This window comes from Stegostoma tigrinum, chromosome 4, assembly GCF_030684315.1.
Source record: "Stegostoma tigrinum isolate sSteTig4 chromosome 4, sSteTig4.hap1, whole genome shotgun sequence".
NCBI lineage: Eukaryota > Metazoa > Chordata > Chondrichthyes > Orectolobiformes > Stegostomatidae > Stegostoma > Stegostoma tigrinum.
This window is the reverse complement of record NC_081357.1, coordinates 73,788,819-73,814,539: the sequence shown is the minus strand read 5'-3', so window position 1 is coordinate 73,814,539 and position 25,721 is coordinate 73,788,819. Positions and strand designations below refer to the sequence as shown.

General features: G+C 42.4%; 1 protein-coding gene across 4 annotated transcripts in view; it reads left to right on the top strand.

Moving 5' to 3' along the window:
* The window catches only part of LOC125452228 (protein eva-1 homolog A), a 301,173-nt gene that overhangs the window by 176,047 nt on the left and 99,405 nt on the right, over positions 1 to 25,721 (top strand). For 3 of the 4 annotated variants that reach the window (XM_048530389.2, XM_048530390.2, XM_048530391.2), the window contains exon 5: positions 17,833 to 17,976. The exons of the other annotated variant lie outside the window; for it this stretch is intronic. In XM_048530389.2, coding sequence (XP_048386346.1) covers positions 17,833 to 17,976 — 144 coding nt within the window. The remainder of the gene's footprint in view (positions 1 to 17,832; positions 17,977 to 25,721) is intronic. 4 annotated transcript variants of the gene reach the window in all.

Genomic DNA, 25,721 nt, shown 5'->3' with positions numbered 1-25,721 from the left:
CAAATCAGATTGAGAACCGAGGTCAATTCAGGGAAAAGAAAATAGAATAATTCTTTAACAGTCACTGATGGAGAAACCTGAGAGTACTTATGGGTGTACTTACTTAATCACAATGCTTTTTGTAAAAGAAGAACATATATCTGTTGTCATCTATTGGTTGTAAATTCAGTGGCTATCAGCAGAAAGATTGGAATGTTACGCCTGACGAGGTTTTGAGGATGTAGCAAGGGGAGAAATAGTTCCAAATTGAACTGTAATTGCTTGCGAGTCTTTTTAAAAAAATCATTCACTTGTGGCTATCGCTGACTATACTCAAATTTATTACCTATGTCTCATTGCTCAGAATACAGGTAGGTTTCAACCAAAGTACCGTGGTCTGGAGTAGTATGTAGGCCAGATAGGTAAGAACAGTGGACTTGTTTCCGTAAAGAACATCGATGAACCAATTGTGAATATGATGGAAGAAAAGACAGCAGTCTTGGTGAGAAGCATGTTTTGTGTCTTTTCTTTTCAAAACACAAGACAACTGGTTTGAGTTATAGTTCAAAGGACTTGCAAAATATTGAACTGCTGTTGAGACATGAACTGAGAATCCTAAAATCTATTGTTCTACTAGCCACATTCCTCAAACTGTTCTTTGCAAAAGAGCTATTGAGACTGATCTGGATTTCTTTTAACTTCCATAATTTTGGGCTCTCTGTCTTTGTCTGTCTCTCCCTCTATCTATGCCTCTATCTGTCTCTCTGCCTCTCACATGCATGCACATGATGAAGAATGTTCTGTTATTGATCATTTTTGTGTTGAATAATTGATAATCTCACTCTTTCATTAACTCAAGAAAACCTGGACAAATTGACTCCTTTAAAAAATATAAATGAATTTGGTCATGGAGAAAGGTATCCACATGAAAGAGATGCTTTGTAAATTAATCTTCTTGTAACCACCAAAGGGGTGAGTGAATAAAGAAAGGAAGCCAGTTCATCTCTCCTCACAATGGAGCTTAACGATTTAGGGTATCCTCTCTGGATCTCGAATAACTTGAGGAATCCTTCCTGACATTTGGCCATGTTTGACATTTGAAACTAGTCCAAGGGATGACCTTAATTTATAACAGAGGGCCTGTACCTCTTGCATGATTAAACTAATCTTTAGCCTGAAAGAGCTCATAATCACTCTTGACAATATATCATGAATCAGCATTCAACCACACAAACTGTTAACCACACTAAGTCTACAATTCTCTGGGAAAAAAAACTCCCCAATATGTAACTCTCTGATAATTCCTGGATCTCCCAAACCGTTCCTTTAAAATTGTTCAACTCTGCAAACACAATCTGGTCGCTTCATTACTTTCTAAACTGTGACCAATCTGTGAGCCTACATTTCTAATAGTTCTTAAACTGTGAATTAATCTTGTAGCCACCATATGTACTTCTTCAATACCACCACCATATAAGGGAACCAAAACAAGAGACAGCACTCTCAATAAGGTCTAACTGCACTAATATGACAATGATGTGCTTATTAATTTTTCTGGTACATGCCAACACACTTGTAGTCACTGCTCGACTGGAGAACTAAGATGCTATGTTCTGAACAAAGGGCACTAGACTTGAAATGCTAGCTTTGCTTTGTGTCTAAAGATGCTGCTGGACCTACTGAATATTTCCAGAAATTTCTGTTTTTGTTTCAGATCTTCAGCATCTGTTGTTCTTTGTTTTATTTTTGTTTTATATTAAGATGCTATGCTAAGCTAGTAGAGGACAGACCTTACAATTTAGAAACAATCCTGAAATTTATATTTATGGATCAAACATTATCAGGATGATCTCGTGAAATTGGAGGCATTGAAAGAATTGGGAATGGGATTACATAAACTAGCACAGAAGGTTTCACACTGCTATACCTTCATGTTGGTATTGGCAGTGCACAAGAGCATAAAGACAGAAATAATTATGATCTCTATAATAAATACTGGCTTAGCCAAAGATTGCCCTTTTCACATGAACAAATGAAGGAAAATTATCAACCTTATGATCAGTTGCTATACTATTATGAACCTAAGGAGTAGAATGAATATTAGTCACTGACCAGATGATTCCTGCGTTTTCTTGTAATGGAGTAAGACCCAGTTCCTGGAGCCTGAAATAGGTAGAATAAATAAAAACAAAGGAGACCCTCCTTCCTTTCTTCTCCTAACTACCTAACTTGCAGCTCTGTACTGTAAGTTACATTCAGTTGCTAACTTGCACTGTGCTAACTAGTTTTGTGTGTTCCAAACACAAAAAGCCTATCTGTCTCGGTTATGGAGGAACCTGCGTCAGCAGCTTATTTAATTAACTATCCCAACTGCTCTTCCAATGGACACTCTACTAAAACCCTACTTAAAGCTGGGAACTTTAGAATTTAAACTGTTGCTTTCAGTTAAGTGATATTGTAATGCTTACTACAGCCAAAACTAGATCTGTTCAAAAAAAAGAAAACATTCTGCCTAGCAGTTATCAGTATTTGTGTGGTGTCCACTGGTAAGCTCAGTGCCTTCTTTGACTGGTTGACCTACAGGGAATGGACTGCATTGTCAACTACCAAAATAACATTATAGTTCTATTTATATAGCTTTCTTTAAGCTTTTTTGTTATGATGTCTCTTTACAGGGTTGAACACTTGCATATTTGAATTGATTAGAATCATAGGATCCCTACAGTGCAGAAACAGGCCATGGAGCCTGTTAAGTCTACATCGGCCCTCCGAAGAGCAGCCAGCCAGACCAGCCCCACCCCCTGCCCCCAATCCTATCCCTGTAATCTTGCATTTACCACGCCTAACCCACCTGACCTGCATATCTTTAGACTGTCGAGAATGTGCAAACTCCACTCAGACAAATACTTGAAGGCTGAATCGAACCTGGGTCCCTGGTGTTGTGAGGCGGCAGCACTAACAACTGAGCCACCATGTCACCCCAAATGTACTTGAGTACAGTCTGCTCAAATTACTCTAGTCTAAAGATATAAGAGGGTGGTATATTAATTTAGTTAGGGTAATTGTTGTTAATATGCTCAAAGGGGTGCAAAAAAGGCTTGCCACCTGCATTTTCTGTGGCTTTGGTGAGACAGTATTCTAGGCTGTACAGAATATGTGAGTTCATAACTTCTTCACCTGAATCTAAGGGGGTCCCACATCTCTTGACTGTTTTGTGTGCAGCTCCAGTGACACTTAAGAAGCTTGCCAACAGGACAAAGCAGCCTGCTTGTTTTGCACCACATCCACAAATATCCTCTGTTCACCACCAGTTCTCAGTAGCAGCAGTGTATACCATCTACAAAATGAACTGCAGAAAATTAATCAATCGTAACTTTTAAATACTTGACCATTACAATCCAGAATGACAAGGACAGCAGATACAGGGAAACATCCCCGCCTTGCAAATTCCCCACAAGCCACTCACCATCCTGACTAGGAGCTATAACACTGTTCCTTCACTGTTGTTGGGCCCAAATCCTGGAAATCCCTCCCTAACAGTATTTTGAGTCTACTTACACCAAATAGACTGCTGCAGTTCAAGAAGGGAGCTCACCACCAACTTTTAAACAGTAGCTGGTGATGAGCAATAAATGCTGGCCCAGCTAGAGAAGCCTACACCCCTAAATGAATTCTTTGAAAGCATAAATTTTTGGTTTCACTTCAGCACTTTACAAAAGATTTTTGATGGGCTGGTACAGTTAGAAGATAGGTAGGCCAGAGGACCTTCTTACTGGCCTGTTGCTAGATTCCATCAGCCTTGTTATAAACACAAGTCCACAACATGCAGTTGAGTGAGTTGTTGAATATGTCTATTTGTATCTTTTCCAGATCAATGTCCACAGTAATGTCCCTGGAGAGGGAGCTCACAATGTCCACTGGTACACTAGAGGCCTTCGTTTACCAATGGGCCTCAGGGTGGGTGTGGTCGGTGGGTATCATTATCTGTGGAAATATGACCTTAGTTTGATAAACTTCCCCTGAAATCTTCATTTTTAGTAGAATAATGCAAAAGTGTCCCTTTCAAAAGGATTGTTTATTTTTCATAGATTTCTCAAAGGTTTCTTAAATTATAAAGAAATACCTATGACAAGGCAGACATTTATGTTGACTCATTCTGTAAATAAATCCAGGATTACGTAAAAGTTTGGCGTTTAGTTTCTTGTTTCACGGCTGCCAGATGAAGTAATAGCCTGCTGAGTAACTCTGTGGGCAACTGATTGGAATGTTGCTGATTTTCTTAGTAGTAGTCTGAAATGAATATGAAACATAACCACACCTAACTTTATTATCTTGACAGGAACTCTGCCAAGTTCGGATGCACAGAATTCTGCCTGTAGGTTGTAAAGTTTAGGTAGTGCTTGGTGAGTTCAGATTGATCAAAAAAGAGCTCATGGGATCCAAGACAGAGTTGCAGCACATGCAAGGCAGGAGTGTTGAGGGAAAATTCTGTGATTGGAAGTCTGTTCTAATGATTTTTGCAGAGTTTGTTGACAGGCCTTTGCTGTTTGTGATGTACATTAATGATGTGGGTTGGGTATGATCAAAAAGATTGTGGATGACATGAAAATTGGTAGCATGGTAAACAGTGAACAAGGTAGTGAATTTGTGGAATTCTTCGATATAAAGGTTGACATGGCTGCATTGTTAAGTGTTATTAAGGATAAGATAGACAGATTTTTAATCACTAAGTGAATCAAGGGTTATAAAATGACATTCAATGTATAAGGACAGCCCCATACTGTTCATTTTCCAGTGGTCAGGCGTAAAGAGCGGTCCAAGCATTGAAGGCAGTCTTAAAGAAACAGCTTACAGTGTCACTCGACATGAAACTGTCCTGGTATCTGTTCGATCATAGGACCACCCCTTGCATAGCTCCAGCAGAGTTGCTAATGGGGAGAAGACCCCGCACCAGGTTAAACCTGATAGTCCCAGACCTGATACGGTCCTGAACAAACATGTGGATCATCTGAAAACTGCTACCTTGCAAACAGGGAAGGAGCAAAACATAGATAAGAGATAATGGGAACTGCAGATGCTGGAGAATCCAAGATAATAAAGTGTGAAGCTGGATGAACACAGCAGGCCAAGCAGCATCTCAGGAGCACAAAAGCTGATGTTTCGGTCCTGGACCCTTCATTAGAGAGGGGGTTGGGGTGAGGGTTCTGGAATAAATAGGGAGAGAAGGGGAGGCGGACCGAAGATGGAGAAAAAAGAAGCTAGGTGGAGAGGAGAGTATAGGTGGGAAGGTAGGGAGGGGATAGGTCAGTCCAGGGAAGACGGACAGGTCAAGGAGGTGGGATTAGGTTAGTAGGTAGGAAATGGAGGTGCGGCTTGGGGTGGGAGGAAGAGATGGGTGAGAGGAAGAACAGGTTAGGGAGGCAGAGACAGGCTGGGCTGGTTTTGGGATGCAGTGGGTGGGGGGAAGAGCTGGGCTGGTTGTGTGGTGCAGTGGGGGGAGGGGACGAACTGGGCTGGTTTTGGGATGCGGTGGGGGAAGGGGAGATTTTGAAGCTGGTGAAGTCCACATTGATACCATTGGGCTGCAGGATTCCCAAGCAGAATAGGAGTTGCTGTTCCTGCAGCCTTCGGGTGGCATCATTGTGGCACTGCAGGAGGCCCATGATGGACATGTTATCTAAAGAATGGGAGGGGGAGTTGAAATGGTTCGTGACTGGAAGGTGCAGTTGTTTATTGCGAACCGAGGGAGTTGTTCTGCAAAGCGGTCCCCAAGCCTCCGCTTGGTTTCCCCAATGTAGAGGAAGCCAACACCGGGTACAATGGATACAGTATACCACATTGGCAGATGTGCAGGTGAACCTTTGCTTAATATGGAAAGTCATCTTGGGGCCTGGGATAGGGGTGAGGTAGGATGTGTGGGGCATGTGTAGCATTTGCTGTGGTTGCAGGGGACGGTGCCGGGTGTGGTGGGGTTGGAGGGCAGTGTGGAGCGAACAAGGGAGTCACGGAGAGAGTGGTCTCTCCGGAAAGCAGACAAGGATGGGGATGGAAAAATGTCTTGGGTGGTGGGGTCGGATTGTAGATGGCGGAAGTGTCGGAGGGTGATGCGTTGTATCCGGAGGTTGGTGGGGTGGTGTGTGAGAACGAGGGGGATCCTCTTTGGGCGGTTGTGGCGGGGGCGGGTTGTGAGGGATGTGTTGCGGGAAATGTGGGAGACACGGTCAAGGGCGTTCTCGACCACTGTGGGGGGAAAGTTGCGGTCCTTGAAGAACTTGGACATCTGGGATGTGCGGGAGTGGAATGCCTCATCACGGGAGCAGATGCGGCGGAGGTGGCGGAATAGGGGATGGAATTTTTGCAGGAGGGTGGGTGGGAGGAGGTGTATTCTAGGTAGCTGTGGGAGTCGGTGGGCTGGAAATGGACATCAGTTACAAGCTGGTTGCCTGAGATGGAGACTGAGAGGTCCAGGAAGGCGAGGGATGTGTTGGAGATGGCCCAGGTGAACTTGAGGTTGGGGTGGAAGGTGTTGGTGAAGTGGATGAACTGTTCGAGCTCCTCTGGGGAGCAAGAGGCAGCGCCGATACAGTCATCAATGTAACGGAGGAAGAGGTGGGGTTTGAGGCCTGTGTAGGTGCGGAAGAGGGACTGTTCCACGTAACCTACAAAGAGGCAGACATAGCTGGGGCCCATGCAGGTACCTGGCAACTCAAAACAGCCTGAAAACCTGTAAGAAACCGTGGGTTCTCCCCTTCTGCCTTTGTGGAGAGGAAACCTCAGGAAGAAGAGATGGAAACTCTCCCGAGACACTCTGGACACGAGAGACAGGCTACGGTCCGGTACATGCCACCTGTGTTTGAGTCTGAGTCAGGGGAACCAGACCTGGGGCAAAAACATCCCAGGAGAAGTTACCAAAGAAAGACACAGACTTCGGGTGGGAGAGTGTACTGATTGGAACCAGGTGGATCTTATTGACTATGAGATCCTTGATTTGGTTTTCTTAACCTGGACCAATTAAGGATCTCTGACTGACCAATATAAACAGGGGACATAGAATATACTCACTTGAGGGACTGATTCCAACATGGTTGGCTACAGCCAGTGTCACATGCACATGCACATGCACATGCACAAGAGGAGTGACTTGGTAATGGCATGCTGGGCTCTGTGCAGCTATTTCAGTGGTGAACCTGTAGAAGGCTGTGGAGGTCAATGTATTGAATATATTACAGCAAGGAAGCTAGGAGCTAAAGGTGATGAGGGGTTTGGGGACAGGGTGGGAGTATTGCACCGAGATGACCAGACATGACTACATTGAATGGCTTGCTGAGCAGGTTTGATGAGCCAATTGGCCTACTCCTGCTCCTATTTCTTCTGCTTCTTTGGCTACAAGAGCAGGCCAGAGCTAAGTGTTCTACAGTGAGTAGCTTTTGTTCTGATCAATGTAATGTTCTTTTTAAGATGTTGGTTGTTGTACAGTTAATTTTTTCAAGCACCTTTAGCCATGTAACATTTCAACTGACAAAGAAAGCATGCATATTTTATCCAAATATTTGTGTAAACATCTTAAATGAATGATGGGGAAATGCACAAATGTTTCTGAGGTGATGATCTTTGATTGTTACCCCTTTTCCTCAGCTTTGGACATCTTTGTCTCCGTTTGGCATTTTTTTGAGATACCGAAGGTAAAACCAATAGTACATTGGCAGAATTTATGCATCCTTGCCAATGCCAACTGTCTTGCAGTCACTTAATGCTCTGGTCGGTTGCAAAATTTTCACTCCTCATTTGGGAAGAAATTCCAATTATATTGGCTGTTGTTTCATGAGCATCACAGAGAACAGTGGCCACTGATGGGAAATAAGTCATCCTGGGATTCTTAATTTCAAATCATAGAATGGAGTTAAGTCTGGGCTCTGATCATGGGGACGAGAAGCACATGGAATGGTTTGGGAAGAGAGGGGATGTGGATTCATGATGGTAAGGCCAGACAGGGAGGGAGGGGGCGCTTAAGAGGTTAGGTAGATCATGAAGGAGAGAGGGATACGTAATTTTGAAAGGAGACAGTAATGAGGGCAAGCTCCACCACATTCCCCTCCAAGGCCACCATAGCGTAACCTGAATTTGCAGCGATTCATGAAGTGAGCTTTTGTTGGTTAATAATTGGCCATTTAAGGGCAGCAATTGATGTTAAGCATCAGAGGAGCAGGAAGGCTGATGTTTCAAGCCCAGACCCTTCTTCCGAAATGGGGTATAGGAAGGGGGTTCTGAAATAAATAAGGAGACAGGGGGAGGCGGATAGAAGATGGATAGAGAAGATAGGTGGATAGGAGACAGACAGGTCAAAGAGGCAGGGATGGAGCCAGTAAAAGTGAGTGTAGGTAGGGAGGTGATTGGTCAGTCCAGGGAGGACGAACAGGTCAAGGGAGCGGGATGAGATTAGTAGGTAGGACTTGGGGGTGGGGCTTGAGGTGAGAGGAAGGGATAGGTGGGAGGAAGGACAGGTTAGGGAGGCGGGGATGAGCTGGGCTGGTTTTGGGGTGCAGTAGGGGGAGGGAAGATTTTGAAGCTTACAGCAACTCATATTCTACTCGGGAATCCTGCAGCCCAATGATTTTGAAGCTTGTGAAGTCCACATTAAAACCTTGTTATTTCAGATTCTCCATCATTTGCAGTTCCTATTATATCTGATGTTAAGGATGGGCAGGTTTCCCTAAACCTCACCACCTGGCGCCACCCCTCCCTTACCCCTCCCGTACGGCATTGCAGACAGGTCAGGGCAAGTCGGAAGATTACCCTGGGAATTCTACACACACTGCTCCCCCTCCTCTGACCTTATGTATTGAGTCGAACTGTCATTGTGCTAGTATTATTTAAATGATTTATACATTTATGTTATACTTTGAATGAAGTGTATTGTTTTTGTAACCTGAGGCTACATTCCCTAGTACTAATACATGCTGTAATTTTGATTATAATAGTAAGTAACCAAGTACATGTGTGTGAAATCTGAGCACATATGGTTTGGCAAAGTTATTTAAGAGTTCTTGTCAATTAACAGAATGACAGTGGGATCCATTGTACTGATAAACTGCTCATCAATCACTACAACTGTCTCCAAGGTACGAGGCATGAATCTTTCATACTGGATAAGAAGAATATAAAAGTATCTGTTTTCAGACACTTGATTTAACTCTTTAGCTCATTGAAACACTTTTTCACAACATACTTATGTTTACAAGGGTTCTTCGTGTCTGTTTCTGTTGCAGTGTTGGGATTTCCTTCACGTTTCATGTTTTGCTGATAACAAAATGCAAAAAAAATCCTGTTTGGATAAAAAAGCAATGGCTTGAGAACCTTAAGCACTCTTTTGATGAAGAATCACTGGACTCAAAACATTAACTTCATTCTCTCCCCACAGATGCTATGGAGGAGTGGCACGGTGGCTCAGTGGTTAGCACTGCAGCTTCACAGCACCAGGGACCTAGGCTCAATTCCAGCCTCGAGTGACTGTCTGTGGAGTTTGCACATTCTCTCTGTGTCTGCAGGGGTTTTAGCCAGGTGCTGTGTTTTCCACCCACACTCCAAAGATGTGCAGGCTAGGTGGATTGGCTGTGCTGAATTGCCCACAGTGTTCAGGGGCGTGTGGGTTATAGGGGAATGGGCCTGGATCTGGGTGGGATGCTGCAAGGGTCAGTGTGGACTTGTTGGGCCAAAGGGCCTGTATCCACACTGTAGGGATTCTATGATGCTGCCAGACCTGCTGGGTTTCTTCAGCAATTTCAGTGTTCCAGCATCTACAGTTAAAATCATGGAATCCATACAGTGAAGATGGAGGCCATTTGACCCACTGCATCCGCACTGACCCTCTGAGCAACACCACCACCCCCCCTCCACCATTCCTATGACACTACATTTACCGTGGCTAATCCATCTAGCTTGCACATCCATGGATACTACAGGGCAATTTAGCTTGGCAATACACCTAACCTGCACGTTGTCCTCTTTTTAAACACCTGAACCTCCCCCCGCACCCCCCCACCCCCGCAGTGGTCAAGAACTCCCTCGACTGTGTCTTCTGCATTTCCCGTAACTCATCCCTCACACCCTGTCCCCGCAATAACTGCCAAAAGAGAACCCCCATCATCCTCCAATACCACCCCACCAACCTCCGGATACAACGCATCGTCCTCCGACACTTCCGCCATCTACAATCCAACCCCACCACCAAAGGTATTTTTCCATCCCCACCCTTGTCTGCCTTCCGGAGAGACCACTCTCTCCGGCACTCCCTTGTCCGCTCCACACTCGCCTCCAACCCCACCACACCCGGCACCTTCCCCTGCAACCGCGGGAAGTGCTACACTTGCCCCCAAACCACCTCCGTCACCCCCATCCCAGGCCCCAAGAAGACTTTCCACATCATGCAGCTGTTCATCTGCCAAGGTGGTATACTGCATCCGCTGTTCCTGTTGTGGCTTCCTCTACATTGGGGAAACCAAGTGGAGGCTTGACGACCGCTTTGCAGAACGCCTATGTTCGGTTCGCAGTAAACAACTGCACCTCCCAGTAACGAACCATTTCAACTCCCCATCCCATTCCATAGATGACATCTCCATCCTGGGCCTCCTGCGGTGCCATGCCGAAGCCACCTGAAGGTTGCAGCAACAGCAATTCATATTCTGCTTGGGAACCCTGCAGCCCAATGGTATCAATGTGGATTTCACAAGCTTCAAAATCTCTCTCCCCCCCCCCCCCCCGCCCCCCCGCCACCCCACATCCCAAAACCAGCCCAGCTCATCCCCACATCCCTAACCTGTCCTTCCTCTCAACTATCCCTTCCTCCCACCTCAAGCCGCGCCTCCCTTTCCTACCTATTAACCTCATCCCATCTTGACCTGTCCGTCCTCCCCGGACTGACCTTTTCCCCTCCCTAACTCCCCACCTATACTCACCTCTACAGGCTCCATCCCCGCCCCTTAAACTTGTCTGTCTCCTGTCCACCTATCTTCTCCTCTGTCCATCTTCGATCAGCCTTCCCCCCCCCCCCCCCCCCTTCCTATTTATTTCAGAACCCTCTCCCCCTCCCCCTTTTCTGATGAAAGGTCTAGGCCCAAAACGTCAACTTTTGTGCTCCTGAGATGCTGCTTGGCCTGCTGTGTTCATCCAGCTCCACACTTTGTTATCTCAGATTCTCCAGCCTCTGCAGTTCCCATTATCTCTGCACTTCTTTAGACTGTGGGAGGAAACTGGAGGAAATCTGTGCAGAGACAGGGAGAATGTGCAAACTCCCCACATAATCATCCAAAGCAGAATTGAACCCAGGTTCCTGGTGCTGAGAGGCAGCAGCACTATATCCACTATACTACCCTGCCACCTTTCTTTGATTTACCAGTATGTTTTCTGCCTTGTGCATTTAAGCTTTTCCATTTGGGATATACTTTCTAATTCTTAAAATAATGTTTTCTTTCATATTGCTGACAATGATCTATATGGATTACAAATTTACTTTGAACCTATTACCTGATCTGTCAATGAAGTAAGCTTGAATGAGTCACAGTGATGCATGTTTATACAACATTGAAATTGTGCTTAGTCTAGATGACATAACACTCCAGAAGAAAATAATTTGATTATATATTACAATTTTCTGGAATGTGGAAGTTTATCAGTTATATGTAATATAAGAAAGGGTCAGGAACTGATTACTGAGTAAGTGTAAACAGAAGGGAAGGAAATTTGGAAATTTAGTCTAATTATGGGATGGATGAAGGAAGTGTAGGGCTCAACACTCCCTTTAGGGCTTTCTCAGGAGAAGAAAGGGAGACAAATGTGTCACATAGGGTCTCTGCTACCTCTTTGCCTTGCTCCAGGATTTGCACTACTTAAATTGACCAGTCTGTGGGCAAATGCCAGCAGCAGACATGGACCAACGATATGCCTAGATATTAGATGAGCGGGTTTCTTTGCCAAGGCAAAAAAAATCACCAACAATGAAGCTGTCACTAAGCTTCATTCCAGGGCTCTGATCAATCTCTGCCGTCTCACACCTGAAGCTGAAGTTTTGATTCTAATTTATTTAACCTTCCTGAACAAACTTTGAGCCTGAAGACTTCATGGATGTTGCTTTCCTCACAATACCAGAAAACACCAAGGCCTAGGGCTAAGCCCTCAGGTAACCAGGCCTGGTGTTGCATCTGTATTTCTGCTCATTCCCTGGTACAGTTTCCTGTAACAGGAAGGGCCTAAACTTCGGCTATAACTATCCAAGTTCACCAAATTTTTGCTTTTTTGAAGCGAAAGAAGAATGGATAAAATTCATGGTCATAAGCTGTGAGAAATGCAAAATGATTATTATCCTGTTTTGAATTGATTATAATCCTTGAATCATATCTAATAGCAGTTAATATAGATACTTTTGAGGTGATTTGACCCAAAGCAATGGTAACATTGCATTTTTATGGATGCAAAGAGACAGCACTAGAATTTAAAAGGAACTAATTGAAAGGTCTAGAGCTTAAAATCCATAAACATATTGGCATTTATGGCTTTTGATATTTGTAACATCTGGGTGTATCACGCAACACAAACTGGCTGAGAAATATTATAATACTTGTGGTTTGAAGCTGATTTGCTAAATACATACAGGTAGTGAGGAACTTCTTCCCAAAGTACAATAGATCAGAATATCAGAGTAATGTAATTTTCACTCTTTCCCTGAAATGGGTTGACACTCATCAATAGGACCCACTGCAAAAATTGCCCTGTGAAGAAGCCTAAGGAGAAATGTTTCTCTGAAGAGGAGAAGGTGTCATCTTACCCATCATGAAATCTCCACAAGTATGCCTCATTATAAACTTCAGAATGATGCAATTATTGTTGAGGAAGCTGTGCTTCACTTCCTCTTACTTGTGTCAAAAAGAAACTTAAGACTGAAGAGCTGCCTTCTTTAAAGGACGGAATCTCGCTTGCAAGAAGCAAGAATAATTTCTTGAAGAATCTCTCAGCATAATATTTCTGAGCAATATGTTATGGCATATTAGTACAATTTATTGTACATGAATATTTGTTTTAATACAAACTTTAATCTGGCAAAAAAGTATTTTGCCTGTATTAACTCTTAAACCAATTACTACTCTTGCCATTATCAGTTTAAAAATTTGATTAGTGGTACTTAACAAACTCTTCATTCCTGATGTAACATTTAGCTGCTCTAACTTCCATTAAAATTTCAGTCAAATTTTGCTGGCTATCTCTTTAAAGCCCTATGGACTTTGATATAAATGAAATTTATATACTGAGATTACATCATAAGTATTAGGTGGGTTCAATAATGTTTATAAAAATAGATGATTGTTTATGTTTTAAAGCACCCACCCTTCTGGTGGCATTCTGACAAGCAATTTGAAATTTAGGCACTCAATCTTCTTATGGCTATGACTTGCTGTTCATTTCTGAGCTTCATTCTTTTTTAGTATTTGAGGTTAATGGTAGATTTTTGACAAGTATTCGCTTCCAGAGGTTCCCAGATGAACCCAAGCTGAATGTGTGTTAAGAGTGTAAGGGAGGAGGTCAGCAAACTTCAAAAACACAAGATACAATAGGCTGCAGCTCAGGAAAAGTCATATTTGACTTTAAATGTTCAACCTGTTTCTGTATCTGCAGATGCTACCTGATCTGCAGAGTATTTCTACCACCCACTGTTCTTTAATCTGTTGTTTTTTGCTTTTGCAGAATATGAGCATATAATTTCTTGATATATAATCTTAGGGGTTATTGTACTGGCTAGCAATCTAGAAGCAGAGGCATAATTGAGCAGCTGAGGAATTTAAACTAAATTAATTAAATCAAACTGGAAAAAATGTTGGTCTCAGTAAATACTGAAACTACCAGATTGTTGTAAAAACCCACCTCTGCTTTAGAGAAGAAAATCGGCCAGACCGGACAAGATTGGCAGATGAAAATATGTTGTTTAGGACAAGAAGCAAGATATTTGACTCTTGATTACCACAATGTGGTTGACTTTTAACTGCTCTCTGTAGTTGAATACAGCATCGAGCTGCGTTCAAAATATTGTTTACCGCCACCTTTTCAAAAGTAAATTAGAGATGAGCAACAAATTATACCCTTACCTCTGACACCACTTTCTTGTTGATGATCTATAAAAATCTTTTCTGGTGAAGGACTGGGCTGTAAGTGTACATTTTTACAGCTTAGCCTTTGAGGTCTGTTGAAAGAGCATTTTGATTCTTGTGAAAGTTGCATTCCAAGTCTTTGGGGAACTCTAATTGAGTCCAACAGAGCAGGCATGATACCTTAGGTAGGACAGGAGAATCAGGCACAAGTACACCAAAGCAGATTCCTGGAGATGAAAAAACTGTTCTTAAATTCAGAGTGTGAAAAACTCATTCACTGGCTGAGGATGTAGTTTGGACTGATTAATGAGCCAGTTGGCACAAATTATCACCAATTAAGCACTCACCAGAATTTGGAAGCATAGGGATTAGTGGGAGTTGCACAGTTGTCCTGTAGCTCCTGAAGGCTGCAAGCAAGTTGGGTAGATGTGGGGGCTGGAGGGGATGGCAGGGTGGTCCTTCACTTCAGACTCTGTCTGATTACTGAATCTAGTATCAGGAAGTGCGGGCTGGAACAGAAAACTGTCCCTTGTCCTTGCCTCTGTTTCCTCTACAGCTAGATCCCGGCTATGATCTTTTGATGTCCAAATTTGCAGGTAACTCAAAGCTGTGAGGAGAATGCAGAAATGTTGCAGTGTGATTTGAACAGACTGAGTGAGTGGGCAAATGCGTAGCAGATTCAGTGTAATGTGGATAAATGTGAGGTTATCCACTTTGGTAGCAGATTATTATTAGGCTGTAAATTGAGAGATGGGAATGTTCAAGAAGACCCGGGTGCCCTTGTGCACCAGTCGCTGTTAGTTAGTGTGCAGGTGCAGCTGGCAGTAAAGAAGGCAAACTATATGTTGGCCTCAATAGCAAGAGGATTTGAGTACAGGAACAAGGATGTCTTGCTACAATAATCTCAGGCATTGCTGAAGTCACCCCTGGAATAGTGTGTGCAATTTTGGTCTCCTTATTTGGGGTATGATGTACATGCTATAGAGGGAGTGCAGCAAAGGTTTACCAAATGGATTCCTGGCAGGACTGACATATGAGGAGAGATTGAGTTGGCTGGGATAGTATTCACTGACATTTAGAAGAATGAGTTGGGTTTCATAGGAACCTATAAAATTCTAACAGGACTAAGCAGGTTAGATGAGGAATAATGTTCCCAATGGTGGGAGAGTCTGCTGCCGGGGTCATAATTTAAGGGGTAAACCTTGTAAGACTGAAAGGAGGAGAAATTTCTTTACCCAGAGAGTGTTGAGACAGTGGAATTCCCAGCTAATGAATATATATGAATAAACTTTGTGGAAACATCAGACTTTATTACATTTTGCCATAGCAGTATTTCTGTTGTTTCAGTATCTATCTAATGTGATAAACTGTTACATCATACTCTTCAAGTCTGTGTATGAGTTTAAATCTAACTGCAATGTTCCATTTGGGTTGACTCTCTGTCCTCTTGAGTTTGTGAATGACTGAGACAAGTGGTGGCTTCAGTGATAATCACTGACTGGAATGTCAGAGTTGTGCATGCAGACCAGCCTTCCATCCATTGGCTTCATCTATGCTTTCCCGATGTAGCAGGAAATAATGAAAATAATTCAAGACTCCTCCAACCCCACTTATATTTTCTTCCTTCCTCTTCTGTCGGACAGAAGGTATAAAAGTTTGAATACATGAATGATCAGATTTAAGAACAGCTTCTTCTTTTTATTATTCTTCCTTCTATATGACCATGAGTCATTTCACATCCACCTGAGCTACCACACATAATTCAGGTTAACAACTTTTTCAAATAACAGCACCTCTGACAATGCACTACTCTATCAATAATGCATTCAAATGGCAGGCTAGATATCATGATCAATCCTTGAAGTGAAACCTGAATTTAAAGAATAATGAATGGACCTCTTAAATGTTAATGTTGATCGGTCTCTGTACCTTCTTGCTAACTGCAACATTGTATCCTGCACTTTGTTATCCTGATGCACTTGTATAGCACAATCTGCCTGTAAAGCATGTAAGACAACACTTTTCACTGTAACTCAGTATACATGAAAGTAATAAATCCAATTAAATCAAATATAAGAACTCACCATTGTCACTAAAATTGTGATCTTAGTAAGCATTTATGAATAATTTTTTCTTAATGACATCATGGTTGAACCTGGTTTTAACTTTACGTTCACACAAACTCTCATGTCAACTTACCGGTTTGCAATTAGCACTCAGGAATCAGGTACTTGGCTGGTAGCTTCTTTTTTAGGTATAATGAACCTAACTAGTAGTCCTATTATTTAATTTAGCACAAAGAGGGATTTAACACTGAACTGATTTTACTGTCCATAGGACTCATAATGTATAGTGTCAGGTACCAATGTGATTCAAGGCAGCACTGAGAACCCTGAGTCAGATGGTCAATGATTCAGGTCTCACTTCAAGGATTGATCGTGATATCGAGCCTACCATTTGAGTCCATTATTGATAGAGTAGTGCATTGTTAGAAGTGCTGTTATTTGAAAACATTGTTAACCTGAATTATCTGTAGTAGTTCAGGTTGACGTGATATGACTCATGGTAGTGTAGAAGGAAAAATAATGAAACCTATCAACATTTTTCTTCAACACACAACAAAATAACCATATTGACCCCTCATGTATCTCCTGCATCCCATACATCTCTTATATTTTTTGAAATGTTGCCAACCAAATTATTGTCACATTTAGTTAACCTGTTGACATTACTGGAAAGGCCAGCATTTACCGCTTATTCCTTATTACCCTGAGAAAATGGTAATGGGCTGCCCTCTGAAACAGCTGCAGATCCATTTGATCATGGTGAAAGTGTTACACTTAAATAGTTTACTATAACATTTCAAACACCAATTAAGATTTAACCACACCAGTATGGGACTAGTCATGCACAGATTTAGTAGGGACAGCAGATTCAGATTGTTACTAAACCAGCTGCACTTTTATGCCTCAAAACATTTTTAATGAAAGCAACTATTTGTTTCTCTATATTTAAAAGCAACACTAAATTTGAAACCTCAGACTGTAGTCATGGGATTTTAACTCTCATTTTCTGGATTATTAGTTCAAAGCTCATGGATCACTAGTCAAGTAGTACAACCATCACATAAATTCATCATTGGATAAATGTTAAATGTTTGTAAGAAACTGGACAGGGTGATAAATATGACATATTTCAACACAGTAAGTGCTATACATTCTCACTTAATAGGAGAAGATTTTGATTTTTAAATGTATACTGTAAGCAAATAATTGTCAGTTTCCCTTCATTATTGAAAATGGCTGTTTCTACATTCATAGTCATCTCTTGTGTGTTGTACTGTGACTGGGCAGCCTGATTGCAGACCTGTGTGGCTGACAACAGTGCAAGCAAGGAAGAATTCTTTGGTTTGTGCTAGCAATACCTACCTTTTAAATCTGGCTTTTATCCTTAGCTGTGTACGTTCCTTGCTGTTCAAAGGAATCAAATATCATGTGTGCAAGACTAAAATGTACAACAATGTAAATATTCTGTGCTATGGTGGACTGAAACTTAGAAATACTGAGCATGTAAAATAAAGTTTGAAAATTGATTTAATATTGCCGGTGCATTTTGTCCAAACAGACAGCTACTTTTGACCATTAGCTGCAGAAACAATTAAACAGAGGGATATGCAGCTGTCAGAATTATTACTTATGCCACATTATTATGTTTCTTCCAGACTGCCAGTCAACCTTAGCTTTACAGATTATGACTAAAAGATGCCATGGGAAGAGAAGCTGCAATGTATATGCAAGTTCCTATGAGTTTGGTGATCCCTGTTATCCAGGCATCCGCAAATTCCTCAATGTCATCTACACATGTGGTAAGACAGTGGAATTCACTCTTTCAACTTGTCGTCATCCAGAGGCTCATTATTTAACTCTTGTAAATATAATTTAAAGGGTGACATAGGATAATCTGCTGAGCTAGTTTTGATCACCCAGGGAGATTAAAGATAGTGATCCATGAGCTTTTTTTAAACTTTGGATCACTGAGCTTTTGTCTCTCCAAGGACCTTGAATGCTGTAGGTATGAAGGTAATGTTGGGAAATAGAATAATTAATTAGTCATGATGCTGTGCTGTCATGATGCAAAGCAAGGTTAACAGATCAACCTGTAATTGTTGTCCGTCAGGAACGACAGTATGTGGCATAATGGATTTTATATTTTTTAACTATATCTGCATTTAGTTCAGATTAGATTCCCAACTGTGGGGAAACAGGCCCTTTGGCCCAACAAGTTTACACCGCCCCTTGAAGCATCCCACCCAGACCCATCCCCCATAACCTACACACCCCTGAACACTACGGGCAATTTAGCATGGCCAGTCCACCTAGCCTGCACATCTTTGGACTGTGGGAGGAAACCGGAGCACCCGGAGGAAACCCACACAGACACGGGGAGAACGTGTAAACTCCACACGGACAGTTACCTGAGGCTGGAATCGAACCTGGGTCCCTGGCGCTGTGAGGCTGCAGTGCTAACCACTGAGCCACCGGGCCTTCAACCTGTAATTGTTGTCCGTCAGGCTTATTGGCATGGAAGTTAAATCTTTCGGACATTACCACATGAAATGAGTCTGAATATACTTACGTAACTTAGCTGTAAAGTTACGAATATCAGCAACTAATTCAGAAAGACTACTGTTAAGGTTGGAAATATCAGAATTGTACTGTGGAAAGTAATTAAGCTTCACTTGGAAGTCATTACTTCAGGAAAAAGAGATGCAAGGATAAAATCAATGCAAAACTTTTAAAAGGAAGTGTTGACTTTTATGGTGGATTGAATTCTTATTCTCAACTGATTTAATTTTCAAGTTCAGCTGTCCAGACATTTCCCAAATCGTAAAACATGTATCTGTTACTCCATTATAGAGAAACAAAATATGCTTCACCATTTCTGTATTCAAACAAATTACTTTGCTGCATGATTTTCTCAAAGTTCAGGTAGGATTGGTTCATTATTTGATTGAACTTTACACAATCATCTCATGCTATTTGTACATTTACTGTAATTGGTGTTTAGTTTTCCAAATGTAATGTAAGTTTGAAATTGCGATGATAGATAAGTCAAAATTAATTCAAGAATAATTTTGTGAACTTTTGTAATGTTAATGTTGAAATGAAGTGTGGCAAAATACTAAATTATTTGAATATTCAGTTTAATGTAAGTGGAAATAATGCTGAGCTATTGCAGTCCAAATGTGAAGCTAAATCTGAATTTGATATGGAATAAAGAATCACCGAGAGCAAGTTTTTCATACAGCATAGAAACAGGCCTTTTTGCCGCCATGTCTTTGTCGAACAACAAACACCAAGCTTTATTAATCCGACTAACCCGCACTTGGCCCATATTAAGGACTCATCCAGATCCTTCTTAAATGTTGCGAGAGTACTGTCCTGTCAGGCAGCACAATCTTTTTTTAATCCCTCTTTGGGTGAGAAAAAATTTATTAGATCTCCTCATAAGTTACTTGCTCCTAGCCTTAAACTTATACTGTCTCATCTTAAACACCACTGCATGGGAAAGAAATTCTCATGACTTAGTCTGTCTATATCCCTTATAATTTAGTATATTTCAGTCAGATTCCCCCTGGCCTCTTCTGCTCCAAGGAATGCAAACTAGCCTATCCAGCATCTCCTCATGACTGAGACTTTTCATCCAAGACAACATCTGGTAATCCCTCTGCACCATCTTCAGTGCCAATTTGTCTTTCTGACCAGTATGGTGATAAGAACTGCACACAGTATTCCATCTGTGGCTTAGCCAATTTTTAAATAACTAGACTTCCGTGCTCCTATATTCTATGCCCTGGCTAAAGAGGGCAAGTATCCATATGCCTTCTTCGCCAGCCTGTCTACCATTGCTGATACTTCTGGGATCAATGGACTTACACAGCAAGGTCTCTTTGCTCCTCAGTACTTCCTAGGAGGCTACCACTCATGTATGTGTATGACCTTCCCTTATTAGATGTCCCAAAGTACATTACTTTACACTTATCGTTATTAAATTACATCTGCCACTGCTCTGCCCAGTTCAATTGCTGATCAATATCAGACAGCAGCCTAAGACCATCCTCCTCACTGTCAACAATACCCCCAATTTTCTCGCCATCAGCAAACCTTAATTATACCTTCGACATTCACATAACAAACAGCAGGGGTCCCAGCACCAAACCTTGTGGAACATCACTGGTCACAGGCCTCCAATTATATAAACAAACTTCCATCACCTTTTGCCTTCTATTTGTAAGCCAATTTTGAATCCAGTTTGACAAATGCCTTGAATCCCACAGGCTTTTACCTCTTAGGCCAACTTCTCATGTGGGACCTTGACAAAGGTCTTAAAGAGTTTTAAGACTTGCTGGCCTACTTGAAACAACATAAATAGCTAAAAATTATGGCTTATGTTTTTTTTCCTGAGGGCTTCGGTAGATCTTTAAGCAATACTGAAGCAGATTGGGGAACCAATGTGGAAATTCTCTTCCAATATATATGGACATCCTTGGACAATAATGCATTGATACTAAATCAAGGCCTGAAATAGCACTTCCTGTGATTGAAACAAACTTTATTTGATAAAGAATGGTTGAAATTGAGCATGAATGTGAATGTTTTTTAAATGAGAATTTCTTTCACTTAAATAGAATTATTGAGCTTTTATATAGTAGCTCCTGTAATGTTGAAATGAGTATTCACAATGGTTCCAAATTCCATATGTCAGTAATTGAACTTGGGTGGTTTGAATAATTTTCTTGTATTTGTACTCCAATATCTTTGAGCTGGTAAATCCTTTGACAACGAATAGCAATGGCTGATAATTAGAGGAGTACGACATGTCTAAAACATATTTAATTTCCTCTGAGATACAAACACCCAAAAGAAACAGGATGGTTAATGAAAGAGATAATAGGAACTGCAGATGCTGGAGAATCCATGATAATAAAATGTGAGGCTGGATGAACACAGCAGGCCAAGCAGCATCTCAGGAGCACAGAAGCTGACGTTTCGGGCCTAGACCCTTCATCAGAGAGGGGGATGGGGTGAGGGTTCCGGAATAAATAGGGAGAGAGGGGAAGGCGGACCGAAGATGGAGAGAAAAGAAGATAGGTGGAGAGAGTATAGGTGGGGAGGTAGGGAGGGGATAGGTCAGTCCAGGGAAGACGGGCAGGTCAAGGAGGTTGGATGAGGTTAGTAGGTAGATGGGGATGCGGCTTGGGGTGGGAGGAAGGGATGGGTGAGAGGAAGAACTGGTTAGGAAGGCAGAGACAGGTTGGACTGGTTTTGGGATGCAGTGGGTGGAGGGGAAGAGCTGGGCTGGTTGTGTGGTGCAGTGGGGGGAGGGGACGAACTGGGCTGGTTTAGGGATGCAGTTGGGGAAGGGGAGATTTTGAAACTGGTGAAGTCCACATTGATACCATTAGGCTGCAGGGTTCCCAGGCGCAATATGAGTTGCTGTTCCTGCAACCTTTGGGTGGCATCATTGTGGCACTGCAGGAGGCCCATGATGGACATGCCATCTAAAGAATGGGAGGGGGAGTGGAAATGGTTTGCGACTGGGAGGTGTAGTTGTTTGTTGTGAACTGAGCGGAGGTGTTCTGCAAAGCGGTCTCCAAGCCTCCGCTTGGTTTCCCCAATGTAGAGGAAGCCACACCGGGTACAGTGGATGCAGTATACCACATTGGCAGATGTGCAGGTGAACCTCTGCTTAATGTGAAATGTCATCTTGAGGCCTGGGATAGGGGTGAGGGAGGAGGTGTGGGGGCAAGTGTAGCACTTCCCGTGGTTGCAGGGGAAGGTGCCGGGTGTGGTGGGGTTGGAGGGCAGTGTGGAGCGAACAAGGGAGTCACGGAGAGAGTGGTCTCTCCGGAAAGCAGACAAGGGTGGGGATGGAAAAATGTCTTGGGTGGTGGGGTCGGATTGTAGATGGCGGAAGTGTCGGAGGATGATGCATTGTATCCGGAGGCTGGTGGGGTGGTGTGTGAGATCAAGGGGGATCCTCTTTGGGCGGTTGTGGCGGGGGCGGGGTGTGATTGATGTGTTGCAGGAAATGCGGGAGACGCGGTCAAGGGCGTTCTCGATCACTGTGGGGGAAAGTTGCAGTCCTTGGATAAGCGTGCGGATGATGATGGGATAGTGTAGGGGGAGTGGCTTAGATTAGTTCACAGGTCAGCGCAACATCGAGGGCTGAAGGGCCTGTTCTGCGCTGTATTGTTCTATGTACCTTCCAATTCAACAGATACTGAAAATGTTTCGAAGGGCTAAAGAATAGCAAATTTATCCCCACCATGTAAGAAAGGAGGGAAAAGGAGAATGGAGAACTATAGACCTGCTAGTTTGACATCTGCAGTAACAAAAATATTAGAATCAGTTACAAAGGATTTGATAACTCAATACTTCAGAAAGAATAGTAAATTTGGACAGTCTTCATGGATTCACAAAAGGAAAATCATGTTTGAGGAACTTGTTGGAATTTTATGAAGATATTATTTCTAGCATTGATAAAGGAGAATAAGTCTTCTAAAGCACATTGAATGTGGTGTATATCAGAAGACTTTTGATAAAGTTTCACATGGGATGTTAGTAAGTAAAATCAGGATGCATGGAATTGAAGGACATAAAGGTGGGAATGCAGGTTGAGGGTACAAGGAAGTTTCAAAAGGACTTGGACTGGCTAAACGAATAAGCTAAAGCATGGCAGGTGGAATGTAATGTGAATAAATGTGGAATAGTAAAATCAGAAAGATAGCATATTTCTTAAATAATGTGAGGTTACAAAGGCACTTGAAGTTAGTAGCAAACTAGTGGGAAGACAAACGGTATATTGGCCTTCACTACTGGTTGATTTCAATATAGGAATAATGATGCTTTGCTGCAGTTGTTCAGAACCTTGGCAAGATTTCACCTGGAGTGTTCAGTTGTAGACTCATTTTCTAAGGATGAATATACTTGCCATAGCGGAAGTGAAATGGAGAGTTACTAGATTAGTCCCTGAGATGCAGGTTGTCATCTCAGGAAAGACTGAGACTGAGTCTATATTCTCTGGAATTTTGTAGAATGAGGAATGACCTAATTAAAACTTATAAAATTCTTACAGGTTTATATGGCCTAGATTTTCCTCCTGAACTGAGAGTCTAACCCTCCAGTTTATGCTAGACCTCGGTCAAACTGAGAATGTATACCGGGGAGCCTCTACAAATTATGAGTAAATGTTGGTTCTGGCTTCTTATGAGAAACAGCTGGCTCAGTTATCACTAACTGGAATAAAAGGCTCAAACCCAATCTTGATAGTGTGAATTTGGTTTAGAAAGATTTACCTGGATTAGCTGAACATTTCTGAATTAGAAAATGACTGCCTGAGTGAAATTCTAACTAAATACCTAGAAGTTTCTTTTGAAGGCCTAGGAACTATCAAAGGAGCCAAGGCCAACTTGCATGTTGACCAGGAACTGATTCCATGATTCTGCAAGGCCCACCTGGTGCCATTTGCTGAATGGGCAAAGGTAGAGGCAGAAATCAGGAGGCTGGAAAGCAAAGGATCATCAAACCAGTCCAGTTTGTGGAATGGGTAGCTCTAATCATACAGATTGTGAAGCCTGACAGGTTCGTTTGCCTTTGCAGGAATTTTCAACAAATGGTAAACTGCTTTTTATAGCTGAATGAATACCCAGTCCTTTGCGTAGAGGATTTATACACAAAGCCAACAAGACATGAGCCATGTCTACTTGCAGTTGTAGTTAGATGAGATTTCCCAGAAGCATGATACAAACCCTGACGTGTTTTAATTGTACCAGTATATGAGACTGCCATTTGGGGTATCATGAGCCTGTGCAATTTTTCTGCAGGCAATAGAGAAAATTTTACAGGATCTAAGTCACATTTATCTAAATGATCTACTAATAATAGAAAAGAACAATAAGAAACACTTAAAGACCTTGGACACAGTCCTTGACAATTCTCCCAAGCTGGTGTATGTCTCAGAAGGGAAAACATGCGTTCCAGCACCCAAGTGACCTACTTGGGCTACAGAATCGACAAGACTAGGTTTCACCCGTTGGCAGTTAAAGTGAGGTGGATCAACAGTGACCTGGCTCTTACGTCTGTACCAGAGCTTAGGTCTTTCCTTGGGCTGGTGAATTATTATGGAAAGTTCATTTATGACCTGTCCTCTGATCTAAACTTTGCATCAACTCTTAAAACAGGGTCAGTCTTTGTAATGGTTGCAAGCCAAGCCATAGCTTTCAGGGAAATGAAGAAACAGCTATTATTCTCTGTGCCACATTCAGATCCCAGGTGAGATCTGGTATCAACGTGCTATGCCTCTTCATATATCATGGGGGTATTATTAGCTCATAGGTATCCCAGTGGAGTGGAATACCCAATAGTGCACACATCGAGGACCTAGGTAATGCAGAGCATAAATATACCCAAATAGAAAAGGAAGGTTTGGTGGTCATATGTGGAGTCAGTAAGTTCCACCAATACCTTTATGGGCATAAGTTTGTTGATAACGTACCACAAACCCCTGCTAGGCCTCCTTTGAGCAGACAAGACATTGCTGCCTTCGGCTTCAGGCCAAATTTAGTGACTGGCTGTAATACAAAATGTGTATAATTACAAGTCGGAACACTGTCATGGCCAAGCAGCAAATGCTGATGCATTGCGCCACCTCCCTGCTGGCAGATGCACCACTGGTGGTACTGTCACTGGAAAAATCTCTATCAATAGGTTTAAATTTTCTGGACACACCACCACAGCTGACAATATCAGTCTTTGGACACCAAAACATTTGGTCGAAACAAAACTGAAATAGCTGGTGGTGATGAGGGAAGCCGAGGGCTGCCATGACCACGATTGGAACCATTTTGGACTCGGAAAGACCAGATCACAGTAGACAATAGTGTATTTATTATGGGGAGCAAGATTGATTGTTCTGAGCAAAGGTTGTTGCGAGATACTGTCTGAGCTCCACCAGTGTCTTCCAGGCAGTTCCAAAATGGAAATGTTGGTGAGAAGTTATGTTGGGTGGCTAGGATTGGATGCAGATATAGCCACGTTGGTGGGGCAGTGCCCAAAGTGCCATCAAGGACAAAACTTATTGCCAGCAACATCCGCGCGCCCCCCCCCCCAACACATTGGGAATGGCTGGGTAAACCCTGAACTCAGTTGCACGTCGGCTATGCAGGTGCTTTCGTGGCCTCAATGCTTTTGGTCGTTATGGACAACCTCTCAAAGTGGCCGGGTGTACATAGAAGACTTTTATCAAACAGAGGGGCAATGTTAGAAAAATGATGTACATCTTTTGCAATAGATCGACTCCTGGAAGTGTTGTTCATAGATGATGGTCCATTGATTACTAGCAGGGAGTTTGTGTAATTCCTAAAATTGAATGATTTTAAAATCGAATCGATGTGTAAGAAATACTTATGTCCTTACATCTCTACGCCATCCATTATCCAATAGTTTGGCAGAAAGAGCTGTCCAAACTTTGAAAACAGGCTTGAAGAAACAGTCTATAGCTTCACTCAATAGCGAACTGTCCTAGTTCCTATTTGCTTATGAGACCACC